Genomic DNA, 15,705 nt, shown 5'->3' on the forward strand with positions numbered 1-15,705 from the left:
CTTTTTCTTGTTGAGGACAAGGCAGTGCAGTGCAGTCACAAGGTTGTTTCAAGGCAGTTTCCACACATTCAGTGGAGTTTCAGCCCAGAATCAGCTCTGTTTCAAGGGAAAAATTTTTACTTGAGTTTTAACCTCATTTGAAAAAGGCCAGATTGGCGCCCATGCGATTCCACTCCACATGACGTCACAGGGACCTAGTTTCTACACGAGAGGATAGGAGTTTTACATCGTCTGAAATTACCAATGCATTCATGATGCACAGAGCACAGGGAAACATCTCTTAATAATCACTTATTAAAACTGTCTAAGGTCGGAAAGTTTCCTTCGTTTGATAAGGTATTAATAATCCATATTTAAGCCAAGCACTAACTGCTAGCAGGGTACTCTGCTACCTGCTAGCAGCCTGCATTGTATTGGCACTCAAGCCTCGCCTCAAGGTCACCTCACAGGGTGGCAGCGGGAACCAGAAATATGTCACACAGACTTTTCCCATCATTCCTTAACCGTCGCGCTTTCTCGTGCTTGAAAATTTTCACTTTTCATTTAATCGCTAAAAATAGATATCGTCATTCGAAAATCTAAGAGTGTGAAATGGGTACTGCAGGAGTAATAATCTTTCGATTTTGGCAATAAAAATATAATAGGAAACCACCCTATTCAGAGTAGTACATTAGGTAAAGCATGAATGTAATCTCAAGTAGTTTCCAAGTTCTGGACAACCTTACCTAAATTGAAGTAGAATTTGCTTCTTTCCCAGGGAATGGTGACTGTGAATGTCTCTCAGGCTTCCCACCGGGTCAGGCTCTCATTCTCTGCCGACGTTTATAAGAAAAACTTTTTCATCATCCTCAGGGCTGGTTGATAAGAAGAAAATTTCATCATTCATATTTCTTTATTCCCAACCTTACTTAAATTATTTCTTGCTTTCAGACTGACTCCCAATTAAGGCTTTGTAAGCAAATGAATGAACTTAATTTGACCATTAGAGGACCTTTTGTGCCGTATGGCAGAATGAATGAAGTTTTTATTGCAAAGTAATCACTGATTTAATTATTTCGAGAAATAGGATAGGCTCTCGTGCTGATGTAACCTCAGAAAATAACCCAAATCAACGAGATATGGGATCAACTGTGTTGGAAACCACTTTCATTTTTTCATCTAGTGCTGGCTCTATTTTGAAGCTACTTTTCATGTGCCTTTATTTGAATCTTCTCTCCTGCCAAAATGAGTATCTATTTTAGCATGTGTCATATATGGACTCTATTAATATGTGGCACTATGGCATTTCTTGAAACACAAGTTTAACATTCTAAGTTGAGGTATTACAAATATAAATTCCTTTGGGTTTGATAGTCCTTTGTCTCTTTTGTCCTCTTCTCAATAAAATATTTTAACTTTAATATTTAAATAAGTTAAAATTCTTGTATACACTTGAAATACCTACCGGGAATGCAGTGGTGGCTCGTGAGCCAAATGCTAGGGGGGGCGCACTCCACCGGGGGGTCATAATTTTTTAATATTTCGTGTATTTTATTAAGTTTTTACGGCAATCTAGGAATTAAATTTTGTGATGCCATATGTTCCGTTTTTTTCAACAAAAATACCTAGTTTTCCTAATAAAGCTTCATAAATACTTAATGCAGAAGACTCTCGGTCATACGGATCGGCTTAGTCCGGTATCTCGATTATACTGATCAATGATCTTGAAGGATAAAAATATATTTGCTGCGATATTTTGCAAATACAAACGAAAATACGTAACTTTCGGTTTTAGCGCCTACATTCTTTGTGCGAATATGCCCGCAATTCACTTCTGTTGTTCGTTTTGCAATCATAATGCGTTATTTGTCAAATCTATACAATATTTGCATTGATTTATGTAGCAATGACACTTGTAACACCTGAGGAGGGAGGGGAGTGTCACTGACTTCCACTAGGCAACAAACACTGCACGCGCTTTGCTATGGCAGATGTAAACTTTGATTGAGGTGTTCGCGTTGCTTCTTGAATACAATATGATTTAAAATCAAGAATTAAACACACAATTTAAAAAAAATCTGAAATACTCACATTCCTTTAGTTATATTGCAGAAGTCCATCCTTCTTTCCTTTTGTCCAGCAAAGTGATCAATTACACGTAAACCAGCGCCGGACAACAATTTCTTTCCGATTGAACACATGGCAAAGGTACTAGTCTATAATAAACAAGGGACGACACAAAATAGGCCGACGAAAAATACGATCAAAAAGAACAAGGTGGCTGGACACAGAATTGGGACAATTTTTCCCTATATTTCCCTAAATCAAAAACGAGCACTGTTCTTGTCTTCTTGAATGTACACACAGCACTAAGAAACTTCTTAATCGGCAATTACACACAGTTAACTCCTCGAAAATGATGTCTGAACTCATTTCACTCCGTTCTTTCCGAGAGTCTTGCCGTTACTATCATACTATAAGGACGACTCAAGGGAGATAGAAGTCGTGGTCCACTAATGCTGATTCAGCTAAGGGACGAATTTAAGGTCAGCAAAGGCATTCAAGCAAACAGAAGACGTCACGGACCATCTCCTTGAGTCTAAGATTCATATGTGGTAAACACACGAAACGCCAACGGGTCGCACTTGGAATACCATGTCTTCGAAATAATTGCCATGATATAATAGAAAATAAATTCTAGATCGTAAAAGAAGACGACTCTGAGCCACAGATGGGAGCTGTAAGGATCTCCGCACCATGATATGAACTCTTCGAAGCCACTTAAATCAGACCCAAGTGGACATTTTCCGTCAGACAGCTACCGCTCTACCGCTGAGGAATTAGGTGAACATGAACTAATAGAACAAGGACGGCTAGAAAAATGATGAATCTACACACAAAAGGTGCATTGTACGCGGCACTTCTTGGCATTCATTGAATGACTCTATTTAAAGTCACGTTTTACGGGTTAAATCATGTTCAATCCTTCACCCTATCACGCACGCACCTATTTCTTAAATTATAAATCAGTGGGGAATGTTAACTGATTTTTCCCAATACTGCAGGCCTTTTGATAAATTCATCTGAAAAATAGGTTCCGCATTTCTAATCATCGGGAAGATATGAATACATTGTTAAGGCCTAAATATTATAATATTAGTTTCCCCAAGGTTCTTGAAATTCGTAATCATAACAGAACTGTGGCAAATACTCGAGAATAGTTTTCCTACGTCAATACGGCCTTTAACTGGTTGGATTTTATGTGCTCCGGAATTCAAACACCCAAAAACGCAAGCATAATGAGATAATTTATTTTCTGTAGCAATACCTACCAGTAATTAAAAATTAAAATCGTATAGCTACACCCAGTACAGTGACCATTCTGATTCCGTAGGTCCCTTTTCTGTGGCAGCACCAAGTAGACGCCAGATTATACGCCCGCCGGCCTGCGCAGCGATGTCAACTCACACGTCGCTCTGCGCATTCTCGGACGACGTCCCAAGACTTCCATAAGACACAACGTTAGACGCGTCATAGCACCAGCGGCCCCCACCACTACCACTCTCCATATAACTGCATGGGGATGGATTGGGACGTTCTGGCCAGCGCCCCACGGCTACAAATACGAACTTCTCGCGCTATTTCTTTTCGTGTTTTTCCTACACTTTCGATGAAGGCGACTGAAAAAACACTCTGATTAATTAGATGTATAATTATAAATTAATGGATATTAATTTTTTTTTACTTATTAAAATATTTTGGAGGGGCGGCGTCCGAGAGTCCTTATGGGCAAGCCGCCACTGCGGGAATGTACTAGTAAAGTTAAATGCACTAGCATTCAAAACACATTTCTTTAGTAAGTTCATGCAGTTGACATAAATGACCATGAAAAAATGCCTAGAAAGCCACACACACTATGACTACATAATGGTGAAGAATATTTCTTTTCAAAATGTAAGGGTTCTCAGCTCAGCTAGAGGGATAGAATACCTAGCAGGTCATTTTTTGTGTGACTGCTCTATTCCTAACAATAAACTCATGCTACATATTATTATATATGTATATATCTCACTTATGAGCTCTTTTAGGGGCATCTGTTGTCCATAATCCATCTGCAATTCAAATGAAAAATTTCTTTCCTCTTTTCCAAATTGAATTAGAGTAAAATGAATTATTCTTCCTTTGAGAGTTGATTTGTTTTTTTTCAAGATGGCGATTGAAGCAATGAAGCCCAGTCCACAATTGCTTTATCCACCTAGTGGAATCTCCCACTGTGATTTTAGCAGTGTCTGCACAATATTATGGACACAGCTGTCAATCACCAATGCAATTTTTTTAGTTAACAGTTAACATTGTCATAAAATCGTCAAAGTGAAGCATGAATGTGAAAAACCCAGTGAACACTAAATATAGCAATCATATTAATTGGAATTAGTGACACATAACAAAACAATTGTTACTTTGATATGGTGTTTATTTTACATAACATATAACACTCACATAATATAATAATTGGGAGATTCTTAATTATATGGACGTTAAATTTCCTTGTACTATGTCATTGTTGCATTTATTATTATTATAGTATTCTACCAATTAAGGTAGGTTTCCATGGAGTACTTAGGAATCATTCTAGGAGCCTCCCCTTACTTCAAGCACTTTCCTCTTCAAGTTACAATAAGGTCTATTCCCTTTCATCCTATCTAAAAATCTTACTCTTTTCCTTTCTCTCCCTCTTTTACCCAACATTCTACCCTCTAACACAGTTTTCAAAATCTTCTCCCCGCTAAATACTCTTTCCATCCATACCTTCCGTCTCCTCCGTATCTCATCTAAAAGCTACTTCTCCTCACCTACCATGCCCAGTACTTTCCTTATGCAGGCTTCCGCGGGTCGATGAGTATGAAGATACGTCTCTTTCGGGTAAAACACCGCGTGGGTCCATTGTTCTCGGACGACAGTTTCGCCGGCGTTACAGTCGGCTTCTTCAGGTCAGTGAAGTAATGATGCAGTGAATTGGCCGCCTTATATATCTGTCCGTAGAGGCTCAAACTCTTACATAATGATCCTCTCAGAAGCTCCTTTCTGTTCATGAAAGCCTCCTTTGCTAATGCAATTCTCCTCTTGATGTCCGTACTACTGCATCTGTTTTTCTCTTATGTGCTGCCTAAATAGTTGAATTGCTCTACCTGGTTAAGTTTTTCCCTACCCACCTTTATCTTCAGTCTCATATTCCTTGCTCGCGATGCTTTACAAAACCGCACAACCTTGGTCTTCTTGTGATTAATCCTCATCCCATACTCCTCGTAATGCTCATTTAACGCATCCACCCGAGCCTGAAGACCCCTAACTGACTGACTAATCAACGCCTGATCATCTGGGAATCTCACTGATTTTAACATCATTCCTCACACTTTTACTCCAGCTTCCAACTCTACCAATGCATCTCTTACCATCTCCTCAGCATATATATTAAAAAGCAGCAGCGATAGAGGACAGCCATGGCTCACTCCTTGGCCAATGCATGCTCACACAGATTCTCTGCCTGCTACCCTCACTTGCACAGTTTGGGCCATATACAGATTACAAATTAGTCGGCTATCCCTCCAATCTACATGTTTTTTCAAAATCCACGTAATTAATAGGCATACATGTCCTTGTCATATTCTAGGTTCCTCTCCACCAAGGACCTTATTATTGCTATTGCATCATGAGTTGACTTCCCTTTTCTAAAACCAAACAGATCTTCATCCAAATACTCGTTTGCCCTTGCGTACATTTATCTATTTACCTTTCATGTTCATACCTTTCGTCACCAATCAACCAACCTTACGTTGTATAATTCTGCCAATTAAGCCTGGTTTCCATGGAGTAATTAAGAAGTATTTTGGCAGTCTCCAATCTCTTCATGGGATCCCTCTCACATTCACAATAAGGCCTATAGTGTGCCTATAGCCTTCATGCTATTGCCCGACACAATCACGGATAACTATACATGGCAGAGTGGCAAGAGAATTATGAATGGCACTTTCAAAGGCACTCTGGTTTCCTTGTTCTTCGTTTAATTATGCCATGTTGAGAGGTAATTTAACACTAAAAATGAAGTTTCAATAAAAATAAATGTAAATAATCTAAAACGTATGTGAAGACCATTTAAATCAAGAAAAACTAATTAGGCTACATCATTGTAGGCGCGGTCGCAACACTCGCTTTTCTAGAAATATATGTTCGCTGAAGATATTTTTCGAAAAGATGTATAACTTTCATCCTATCGACGTATTTTCTGAGGAACTGTAGTATGAATCATCATGTCTCTAATTTACGTATGTTCAAACTTGAAACAACTTCCTATCACACCCGAATCGATATAACTATCGATCTATCGATAACCGGCGAATAATGCGATAGCTAAATATGAAATGCAAACATTCGAGTGCAGTCGAGTTGATTTGAGTCACAAGGTGCTGACCTGTTGTCTGTTGTTAAATAGATAATGGACAAACCGATATTCTATTGGTAGTGATGATTATTATGTGTTCTTCTAGCAATGGTTAGCATTACAAGGGGCGTCAGCATTTCATCCAGTGTCAGTACTTTTTGTAAATTTTTGACTCAGTATTAATCAAAGTCGTTTTGTTTTTGTATTGAAGATAATGCTTATAATCATAGGGTGGAGTGCTTCTTCCAAGTGAGTCGTCTGCTGATGCTGATGATGATAACTGTATTTTGTGTTCGAGGAACCACGCAGACTTCGATGGCTTCAAGCCTCTACGGACCGGGCATGTTGTATTTCTGCAGCTGATGATTGCTGTAAGACCACGAAATGATTACTTTCACACTTTAATGTACTGATATTTTCTTTACCTCTCTCGGCCTGTCGGAGGTAACTGTGCATCAAGGCTAGTAGTTTTTCGTAGTTATTCATTTGCTTTCCATTTAGGTCGGTGTTGAAGTAGCAGCCGTGTTGTTACATTTTCTGTGGCCATCCAGTCTTGGAAAATGTGAGCCGTTTTTCATTATCGTTTACGCTCATGCCGTTTTTTGGCTCATTGTTTTGGTGAGTATCATTAAATATATGACCATGATCTTAACCTAAGTGAGTCCGGAAAATAAGAATACATTATCCTCTATTGTAGATCGTTCACAGTTTCCTGAGGCAGAAACATCACATGCTGATGATTAGGGGCTATGTGGAATTTCATAAAAATATAGCTGTATCTAGCAAAATCACATTTTACTTAGTGTCTGCTAGTAAGTACAAAGCTTCATTTTGTAAACTTGTCTTGGGCTGCTCTAGTGTTTTGTTTTAGTTTTTCCCAGTAATGTGAATTTTGGAATCCTTAACCTATCAATGCTTATAAATGCGAAATTGTCAAATGTTATATTCCAGCTAATACTCTGATGCTGGTGTTAGTCACTGTTTTGTGTCAAAATTATGATGACTTGAAGAAGCAGTGTGAAAATCCGTCTTTTTTGAGGCCATATGAGTATCTGCTGGGGATTATTTCATTGGAAAATATTTTTTTCATACCGTATTGTATATCTTACTTGGGTGAGTTAATGTGAATGTTTTTTCACTGTGCAGAAGGTTGTAATTGGAAGAGCTTGTTTGCAGTAACATTTTTCTCTTATAGTGAAAGTGCGTAGGTTTAACCGAAAAAAAGATCTTCCAGACTTCAGAAAAAATGAGTGGCAGCCTCAATTTGTTGGAGAAAGCAATCATACCTCAGGAGAAATTGGATTCTGGTAATTATAAAAAAAACTCCTTTCTTATCAACTTCCTTCTCTAGTTATATTGGTAATCAGCATTATTTAATAGTCTTCTTATGGATTAACTTCAGCTGGCAATGATACCATTGTTCACAATAACCACCTTAATTTATGGAAATTAAGTGCACGGAAAAGTGTGGCTCAATATCACTCAAAACTTTAACTTATAGATGAGTGTTTACAATGTGTCTGTATCAAAGTGTAAACATTGATGGACTTGTTTCATCAAGAAGGCTGTTAATTCACCTGCGGCCTATCTACCATCTCACCTTGACATTTCTGCTGCAGTAACACACATGTTTCTTTCATTTAGGAATACGAGGGACGAGTATGAAAAGTTGGTCCAGACGCAGGCTGACATTATTCGGTGTTTGCGGTTTAGGAGTGATGCTCTTTGTGAGAAAATTATCGAATTAGAAGGATCTTTTGGACTTTCATGAAAGATTCAGCTGTAAGTATTCTCTTATTTACCATGAATTGAGGGGAAAGTTTGGAATCACAAGTGACCCATATGTCTACAGTAGAATCCCGATTTAAGGTTTTTCTAAGGGGTGGGGGGAAGAAAATTTTAAACGCTAAATTCGGAAGAATGCCAAATGGGGACTTGCCATTTTTTGGAGGTTTTAAAATCTGTAATGATTGGAATAGCTTTATGAGTAAAAAATATGGTTTTAAGTCAGTAGAAAACATCATAATGCAACAAAAACAATTTCATCAATTTCAATGTGCATCTTCAGAAGGTCAGAAAACACTTCAGATAACAGCTGAAAAAAAAATGTGTAATAAAATTAAATATGAAAAGCAATTTGTGGATGATATTTCAAGAAAATTATAATTTCAATTAACTTATAAACATTCTCTATCGTAATGTTATTGTGACTAGTTATCAATACGGATGGTCGGATCGGATACCTTGGATCCAAATATCTGTGGATATTGCCCTTCATAGGATACATCGGATCCAAAGTCGTGGAAGGCATCGGATCTGGATCTGAAATTTTAAATGCAGTAAAACCTCTTTACATGGTAATGGAGGGGACCAAAATTTGGGCAATTTGATGTATGGAGGTTCGCTATAGAGAGGTTTCAGTGATGGGCACCATTTTTTCATATCCTTCTGAAATGAAAGGCACTACTATCTTTTAAACCATTATATTTATGCGTTTAAATAAACATGCACGCATTAGTGAACATACATTTATTACCGTTTTTCGCTGAATATAATTCCTAATTTTGAGGCTTCAGTTTTGGAAAAAATTTAAAAATGCATTTGAAATTAGTCCCCCCTTTACTTTTATCACAGGCACATTTGGAAAAAAAGGAGGGACTATATTCACATTGTACAGTATTTAATGATAACAGAAAGCGAGTGCTATCACGTGACTTTTACCATGATTCAAGAGAAAACGATGTGATCTCTCTTAATTCAACAGTCACTTAAAATGATTAGGAGAGTCAGATATCTTTTTTCTTATTTACTGTTAGGTATGCTCTCATATGGAACAAAATGGCCATAACTAATGGTTAACATGGAAATTACAGGATATTAAAGGTGTAAAAAAAAAATAAGCATGAAACATTTATTGCTGAAAATGTCATTCCATGTACGCAATTGCAGCTGCATTAATGGTCTCTAGTTGTCTCGTACACTTAGTGGAGGTAGTTAGGCAGTCTCGGGGGTGTCTCCTTGGTATGATAAGTGGAGGTTTTATGGGATGAAGAGGTTCACTACAAAGAGGTTTGCCTATAAATTTACATGTAAATCTTACAGGACTGTAGGGGTGGTATGAAGTATGGAGGTTTATGATGTAAAGGGGTTCATTACATAGAGGTTTTACTGTAATAGCTTCAGTGAATGCAATATCCCGTGTCCCATGAAAATATGTGTATACAATTGATGAGGGTGGAAAAAGTTCCAATTTTCTCTTCGGATGTGCCGTCGCAAGGGGTTTATTGTCCTACTCATGAACTATTGGGTTGAAAGCTCTCGCCGAGGTTACGTAGCAGAATTTCAGCCGTCGAAAATAAAAAAGGCAAAATACGACTGGCACATAGTGTGACTCTTCCCAAGAGATTTATCAATCATCCGGGGAACCTCAAGTGTCGTAGGTTAATAACAATTACGTCACAGATTTCGGAAAACCACAATCGGCCATCCATTAGCCCGGGCCTCTGTTTTTTTGTGTTTCCAAGATCACACAGACCATAAATCATTGTCTTATAAGGAAAATATCAAATTACACGAGAACAAATGAAGCTTGTTTCATCCCTACCCTGTCTCACCAACTGACCTTTTTTGGCCTACCTGCTTCAATTCTCTGTTTCTAGACAACAAATGCTAGGTGAGTGACTTTCTGGGCCCGAAGATGTCTCGATAGCTTCGACAATTAGATGACATTCATGAGATTTAAAAGAGAATTAGACCAAATGCAACAAATTCAGGATTATATTTCTGTTTATTTTTCAGTTCTAATTGATTGCCACTAATTGTAAGTTTTCTATTTACAATTAGACTATACTTATGTGCAACATTGTCCGAACAGTACAATTTTCAAAGAAACAAGTGCAGCATTAACCCCTCAAACAATAATCAAAATTTCATATATCATGTAGCTCACCTGGCTTCGCTTTGAAGGCAACGACGTCACTGAAGCAAGACCTGTCTTGTTTGTCCTTGACTCCCTCATTTGTAGCCTCGTTGCTTGAAATACAGAGGGAACACGCTCCTACCCCTCTACCTCTAATTTACGCACTTCTGCTGCCCACCCCTTCCTCTTTCTGAGTGGTCGAGCCCCTCGTCGCATGTGACGTTAATGCTGTTTTCAACACTGTTAATTGTGTTGCTGATTGCGCAATTGCAATTAAATTTAATGATATACTGATAAAAATGTATTTCATTGTATAGAAACATTTCTATTGAGATAAAGAGAACCAATGTATGCCATGTGCATGCACTGTGGCATGAAATTGTCGTGAGGAAGTGCTAAATCCACCTCACCACAACTGTAGCATTTTCGGGTGAAACACAAGTCTGTATGCGAGAAGAAAGTGACAAAATTCAGGGGAAACATGCGTGAGGAAAATTTGAATACAGTCGATGGCAGTGGGGTAGCCAGAAATTTTGTTAGGGGGGTCCAAAACCAGGGGCGGAATTCTGTACACCGTACCAACGATTGTAAGTGTCGGTAAGCTGGTCCTACCGATAACTCTCGGTATGAGCGATTCAGGTGACACGTTCTACTGACGATTGTCATTATCACACCGACAGTTGTCGGTAAACCCGTCGGTAGCTACCAACAATTTCGAAACGCTCGGTAGGACCTACCGACGCATTTTAAGCAACATGGCGGACTTTTGTTTACAATTTTTGGCCCAAGCTAATGATTTTAAATCGTAATCTCAGATGCTAGATCCGTGGAAATGCTCTAATTGCATGCTCTTTGTAATAAAAATGATTTATTAAACACTTGAAACATAAAATGTACATAGTGGTAGCAGTATTTAACTTTGCCAATGTTACACGTATATTACATTATGTGTTCTAATAGTGTAAGGTATTTTACAATATATATATATATATATTCCATCATTTTACAAATGTAACGTATTGCTTTGCTTGAATTACTTATTGCAAGAAGTGATAAGTACCCATGGCTGACTCGCGAAGTTTGGTTATGAAATTAAATTATATTTTCATCAAAAGCGAATGGGCTGCTATTTGGGATTGATGCACTTCAAATGAAATATTTTCGTGGTCATTTTGTTCATTTTCTCCTTAATTTCAATACCTTTATTTGTGAGCAAATGAGAATGGGATTTATAATGAAAATAACTCTCCTACCTTCGTAAGTACCCTTGCGATCATAAGGCTGCAAAACCGAAATAGAAAAAGCATCTTGCTACCATAAAAGAATGCAAATGGCATCACTTAAATCCTCACACTCTTTGAATTCATTACCGGTTCACAAAACTTCTGTTTATATTAACGCTGAATTTACTTTACCATACTAACCAAACACCATACAGGACTTTAATATAGTTTTTTTATTATGAGAGCACTGAGTAGGTACATACTGTGTGTTCCAACAAAAGAAAGGGGCAAATATTAAGAATGATTGCACGAAACAAGGAAACATTTAATGAATTATTAATCATAAAACTACAGTCATTCATTTCAACTAGAGAAAATCTTCATACCTTCAATGAAGTATATAACAAATTAACACTGATCCAGTATGTTTAGTTCAAGTCATATCAACCTAAAGTTGTTTGAAATAACACGCAAATAGTATCACAATGCAAATATTAACACTTCCACATGGAAAGCGTAAAGTATATTACATAAGTTCACAATCACAACACTCGATGCGATGATTCCTTCCGTGACATTCGCGCACTCTTGGTGTTTTCTCAACGAATGTATTTTAAATAGCCCAAAATGTGATTACAAGTGACAAAAAGGTTTTCTAATTAAATACATAATTATCTCTGCGGAAGTTGTGGACTTATGGAGAACAATGAGGCAAACGATGTAAACAAGCCGCGGCTGACGTACGGAGGTGGAGAAAGGGCTCCAGGCCCGAGCGGCAGAGCAAGTCAATTGATGTGCTCCACGCTGAATGCGTTAATGAATTTGCTCCACTTGGAAATTGATACTTACACTGTGTGAAACTCTATGTAAAAAGTTTTTTAGTTAATGTCTCTATAACTATAAGCAATCGTGAAAGCATTAAAAATCTAAATCTGTATAATATGGTTTATTAGAAGAATCTTGATAATGCTCCCCTTTTTCAAGCTGGTGGGAATCATGACAAAGCGAACCAATATAATAGCAGTTTTTACTTGCCTAAACAGTGCACATAGTGTAATAATGTAAAATTCGAGCGTGCTGCGCCCGCTCCCAGCGGGCTTCCCCAGCTCTTTTCAATGCAGGTCCACAGAGGGATAGGCGCGTTTCTAATTTTAAAATGTAGAAAAAAAGGCAGGGTCTTATGTACAAATTTAATTGGAATGTTCATGTACAAATAGAGGTCAGGACCTCTTTAAACACAACATTGGAAGTAATTACACTATCCTCTGTTAAACGCACATGATGACTTATACGTACGTATAAACAGGAGACTTGAACGTGGAATCAGCCGCATTTTGATAAAATTTATTTAAAGAATGCGAGATATTGTTGCAAATGAACAAATCTATCAGTTTGTGCGCCGTTAACATCAGGAATATTTACCTGTTTTTGTTTTTTTTTTGTTTTTTTTTTTGTTTTTTTTTCTTTTTTTTTAAATTATTTAAAAACCAAGTTTAGGGAACAATAGCAATATTTAGGGAGTAAGATATGCCGTCGCATGTCCTCTGATAAATTCTGTGCATTTTAGTACATCATTTGTAGAGTTTGATAGCGTATAAGTGGAGAAAAAGGTATCTATGCAGTAGAAATAATATAGAAGATTGTAAGCTTACTGATCTTTTACACTGTGCTTCCCACTTTCCTGAAAAAAGTTATATTAGGACCTAAGAAGTTCATTACCCTTTCTTACTGGAAATGCCTTGAGTGAATGTTTCTATTTTTACATGGCCATCAATTTGTTTCAGGTAAGCTGAATCAGAAGGATCTCTATGAAGACTTAACAAGGAAATAAGTAGGACCAGTGCTATCAATAATTAAATGATATTCATTGTCATTGATGATCTTGCAAGTTGCATGAAAGAATTTTTAATTTTCTCTGTTGATCTTGAAGGTGCCTGTGATGTAACTACTCATATTCTATTGATGATTGCATTTTAGACCTTGAAAAGGTATTGTCTTTAGGAACAATCACCCTTTTTTGTGTGATGCCACTGCTTAAGCTCAGTGGTTAGCCATAGATTTGTGTTTATATTTTTGTATTACTCATGTGCATAGTAATCCTCCTTTTTATAATAAAATAATAAAACTCACACTGCATACTAACCTGAAATTTCTGAGTTTTCCGGTACTGGTATTTATCTTTGCCCTACAAGTTTATGGTGATTGAGAGTTCTAGTTAGAGTTATTAAGTTTGTTTTGCACGAGGGTCAATCCATTTCAAATCACCCAGGCAATGTTGCTCAACATTTTTAATTTTCTTGATCTTTTAATCATGAGTTCCCTATGGGTAGACAGTCACAAAACACTATTTGAAAAAAATTTAGAAGCCATATTTTTTTTTGGCAGCCATTTTTAAAAGGGCGGCTGGGCAAATTTTTATGAAAAACGTGATTTGCATAAAGTTAAATTTCGAAGCTATGTATTTTAAAAGATATCAGAATAATTAAAAAACCAGTGAGTTTAGCATAAAATGAGCTATAGGAATTCATTGTTTTAATTGCTCTATCATGAAAGAGAGTCAGTCTAACTCTTTCTGCAAAAACTCGGGAAAAATTTGTCAATACATATTAACTTTTTTAGGCCTAAAATTTTTATGAAGGAAATGAGACTCATTAATCAAATTTTATTTCTGTGTTAAATACTTAAATAACTATTTGCAGCATAAGTTTTAGTTCTGAGAATGCACTCCTTTTTTTAATACGGGTTATCAAAAATAGCTGAAAACCTTTTAACGTCAATTTTCGCAGGTCAATATCTAAAAAGGGACTGAGTGAAAACAAGCAAAAATTTTACAAAATGTTATTTAGACACATAAGAACATCTCCAAAAAAAATGGCTCATAAATTTTTTTCAAATAGTGTTTGGTGACTGTCTACCCATAGGGAACTCATGATTAAAAAATCAAGAAAATTAAAAATGTTGAGCAACAAATTTCATTTGTATTGGGTGATTTGAAATGGAACGACCCACCATTGTTTGTCTACTAGTGTTCATTTATATTTAATGAATATTTTTGAATAATTCAAAATAGAACTTGAGTGCTTTTAAGATAAAGTTGTTAAAAATTCATGTTGTTGGTTTACGTATTGACCATTGTTGGTTTGTATGTATATATTTTGTTGGGTTATAGTGTAATCTCAGGTAGGCTTTTCTTAATCTTCTCCTAACCTTTCGATGAACTTAGTTAAAATGCTCATTTTTGTTAATTTGCCTTTTGCAGGGGATGGAAGGGAATTCAGGGTCAGGGGTAGAAAAGAGAACTTTAAAGGCTGTTTTACGTGGGGCACGGAATTGCACTGATTAGCACCGAAAACATTTGTCGAAATCGCAGAATTGGAAAAGGGGTATTTAGCCAGGCACCCGACCGTTTTCCCAAATCTTTTTTTCCGACGACCTTTTTCCTGAAAGAATTTTTTCCCGAACCGTAACGGGTCCTCTTTCCCGAATGCTTTTTTCCCAAAACCCTTTGCTCCGAAACATTTTTTACCAAACACCTTATTTCCCGATTGTATAAAAATGAGTTCATATTTTTCATAACCAAATACATATATTCATACACAAGATACATTATTTTTTTAGAAAATTATATTGTGCGCGATAGCTCTAAGAAATTCAAGAAAATTCCTATCGTTCTTGTAATCTTCATATTATTCTACAACCGATTTCAGCCTCTCGTGCATGTCGTACCATGAGGATATCGAGGAGGAGCAGCGCGTCATCTGCCAACAGCTTTTACACCAATAACGTATGATTCTTGAAAATATTTCATAATTGGCTCAAGTCTGGGAATATTTTTATCCGCGTACTTTCTTAGAAGCTCGAAAGTTGTTTCAACGTCTTCAACTAGAACAAACGCTAAAGCTGCCATCATATGAACTGTCGTTTTGAGGGTTCTATCTGTTGGGTCATTGTAAGGGACTTGGAGTCCCACTTGTTGAATTTTACGATAAATAGCTTGTTTTTTATACAATCGGGAAATAAGGTGTTCGGTAAAAAATGTTTAGGAGAAAAGGGTTTCGGGAAAAAAGCTTTCGGGAAAAAGGTTATTCGGGAAAAATGGATTCGGAAAAAAAATTCGGGAAAAAGGTCTTCGGAAAAAATGATTC

At 37.0% G+C, this 15,705-nt stretch overlaps 1 protein-coding gene across 1 annotated transcript; it reads left to right on the top strand.

Annotated features, from left to right (window-relative positions):
* The first annotated feature begins 6,401 nt into the window (after nt 1–6,401).
* On the top strand, nt 6,402–13,696 carry LOC124168239 (transmembrane protein 192). Its single transcript, XM_046546378.1, has 8 exons — nt 6,402–6,565; nt 6,649–6,789; nt 6,920–7,036; nt 7,116–7,230; nt 7,370–7,531; nt 7,614–7,725; nt 8,063–8,200; nt 13,345–13,696. Exons 1-7 carry the CDS (start codon nt 6,527–6,529, stop codon nt 8,187–8,189), a joined length of 813 nt encoding a protein of 270 aa, XP_046402334.1. The 5' UTR covers nt 6,402–6,526; the 3' UTR covers nt 8,190–8,200; nt 13,345–13,696.
* Nucleotides 13,697–15,705: the final 2,009 nt, after the last annotated feature.

This window comes from Ischnura elegans, chromosome 11 (assembly GCF_921293095.1).
Source record: "Ischnura elegans chromosome 11, ioIscEleg1.1, whole genome shotgun sequence".
In the NCBI taxonomy this organism is placed as follows: Eukaryota; Metazoa; Arthropoda; class Insecta; order Odonata; family Coenagrionidae; genus Ischnura; species Ischnura elegans.

Coding starts and splice junctions, on each gene's coding strand:
- LOC124168239 (XM_046546378.1), top strand. CDS start 6,527: ATGGTTAGCATTACAAGGGGCGTCAGCATTTCATCCAGT. Junction 7,037..7,115: donor TTTTTTGGCTCATTGTTTTG/GTGAGTATCATT, acceptor CCTCTATTGTAG/ATCGTTCACAGTTTCCTGAG. Junction 7,726..8,062: donor TCAGGAGAAATTGGATTCTG/GTAATTATAAAA, acceptor TCTTTCATTTAG/GAATACGAGGGACGAGTATG.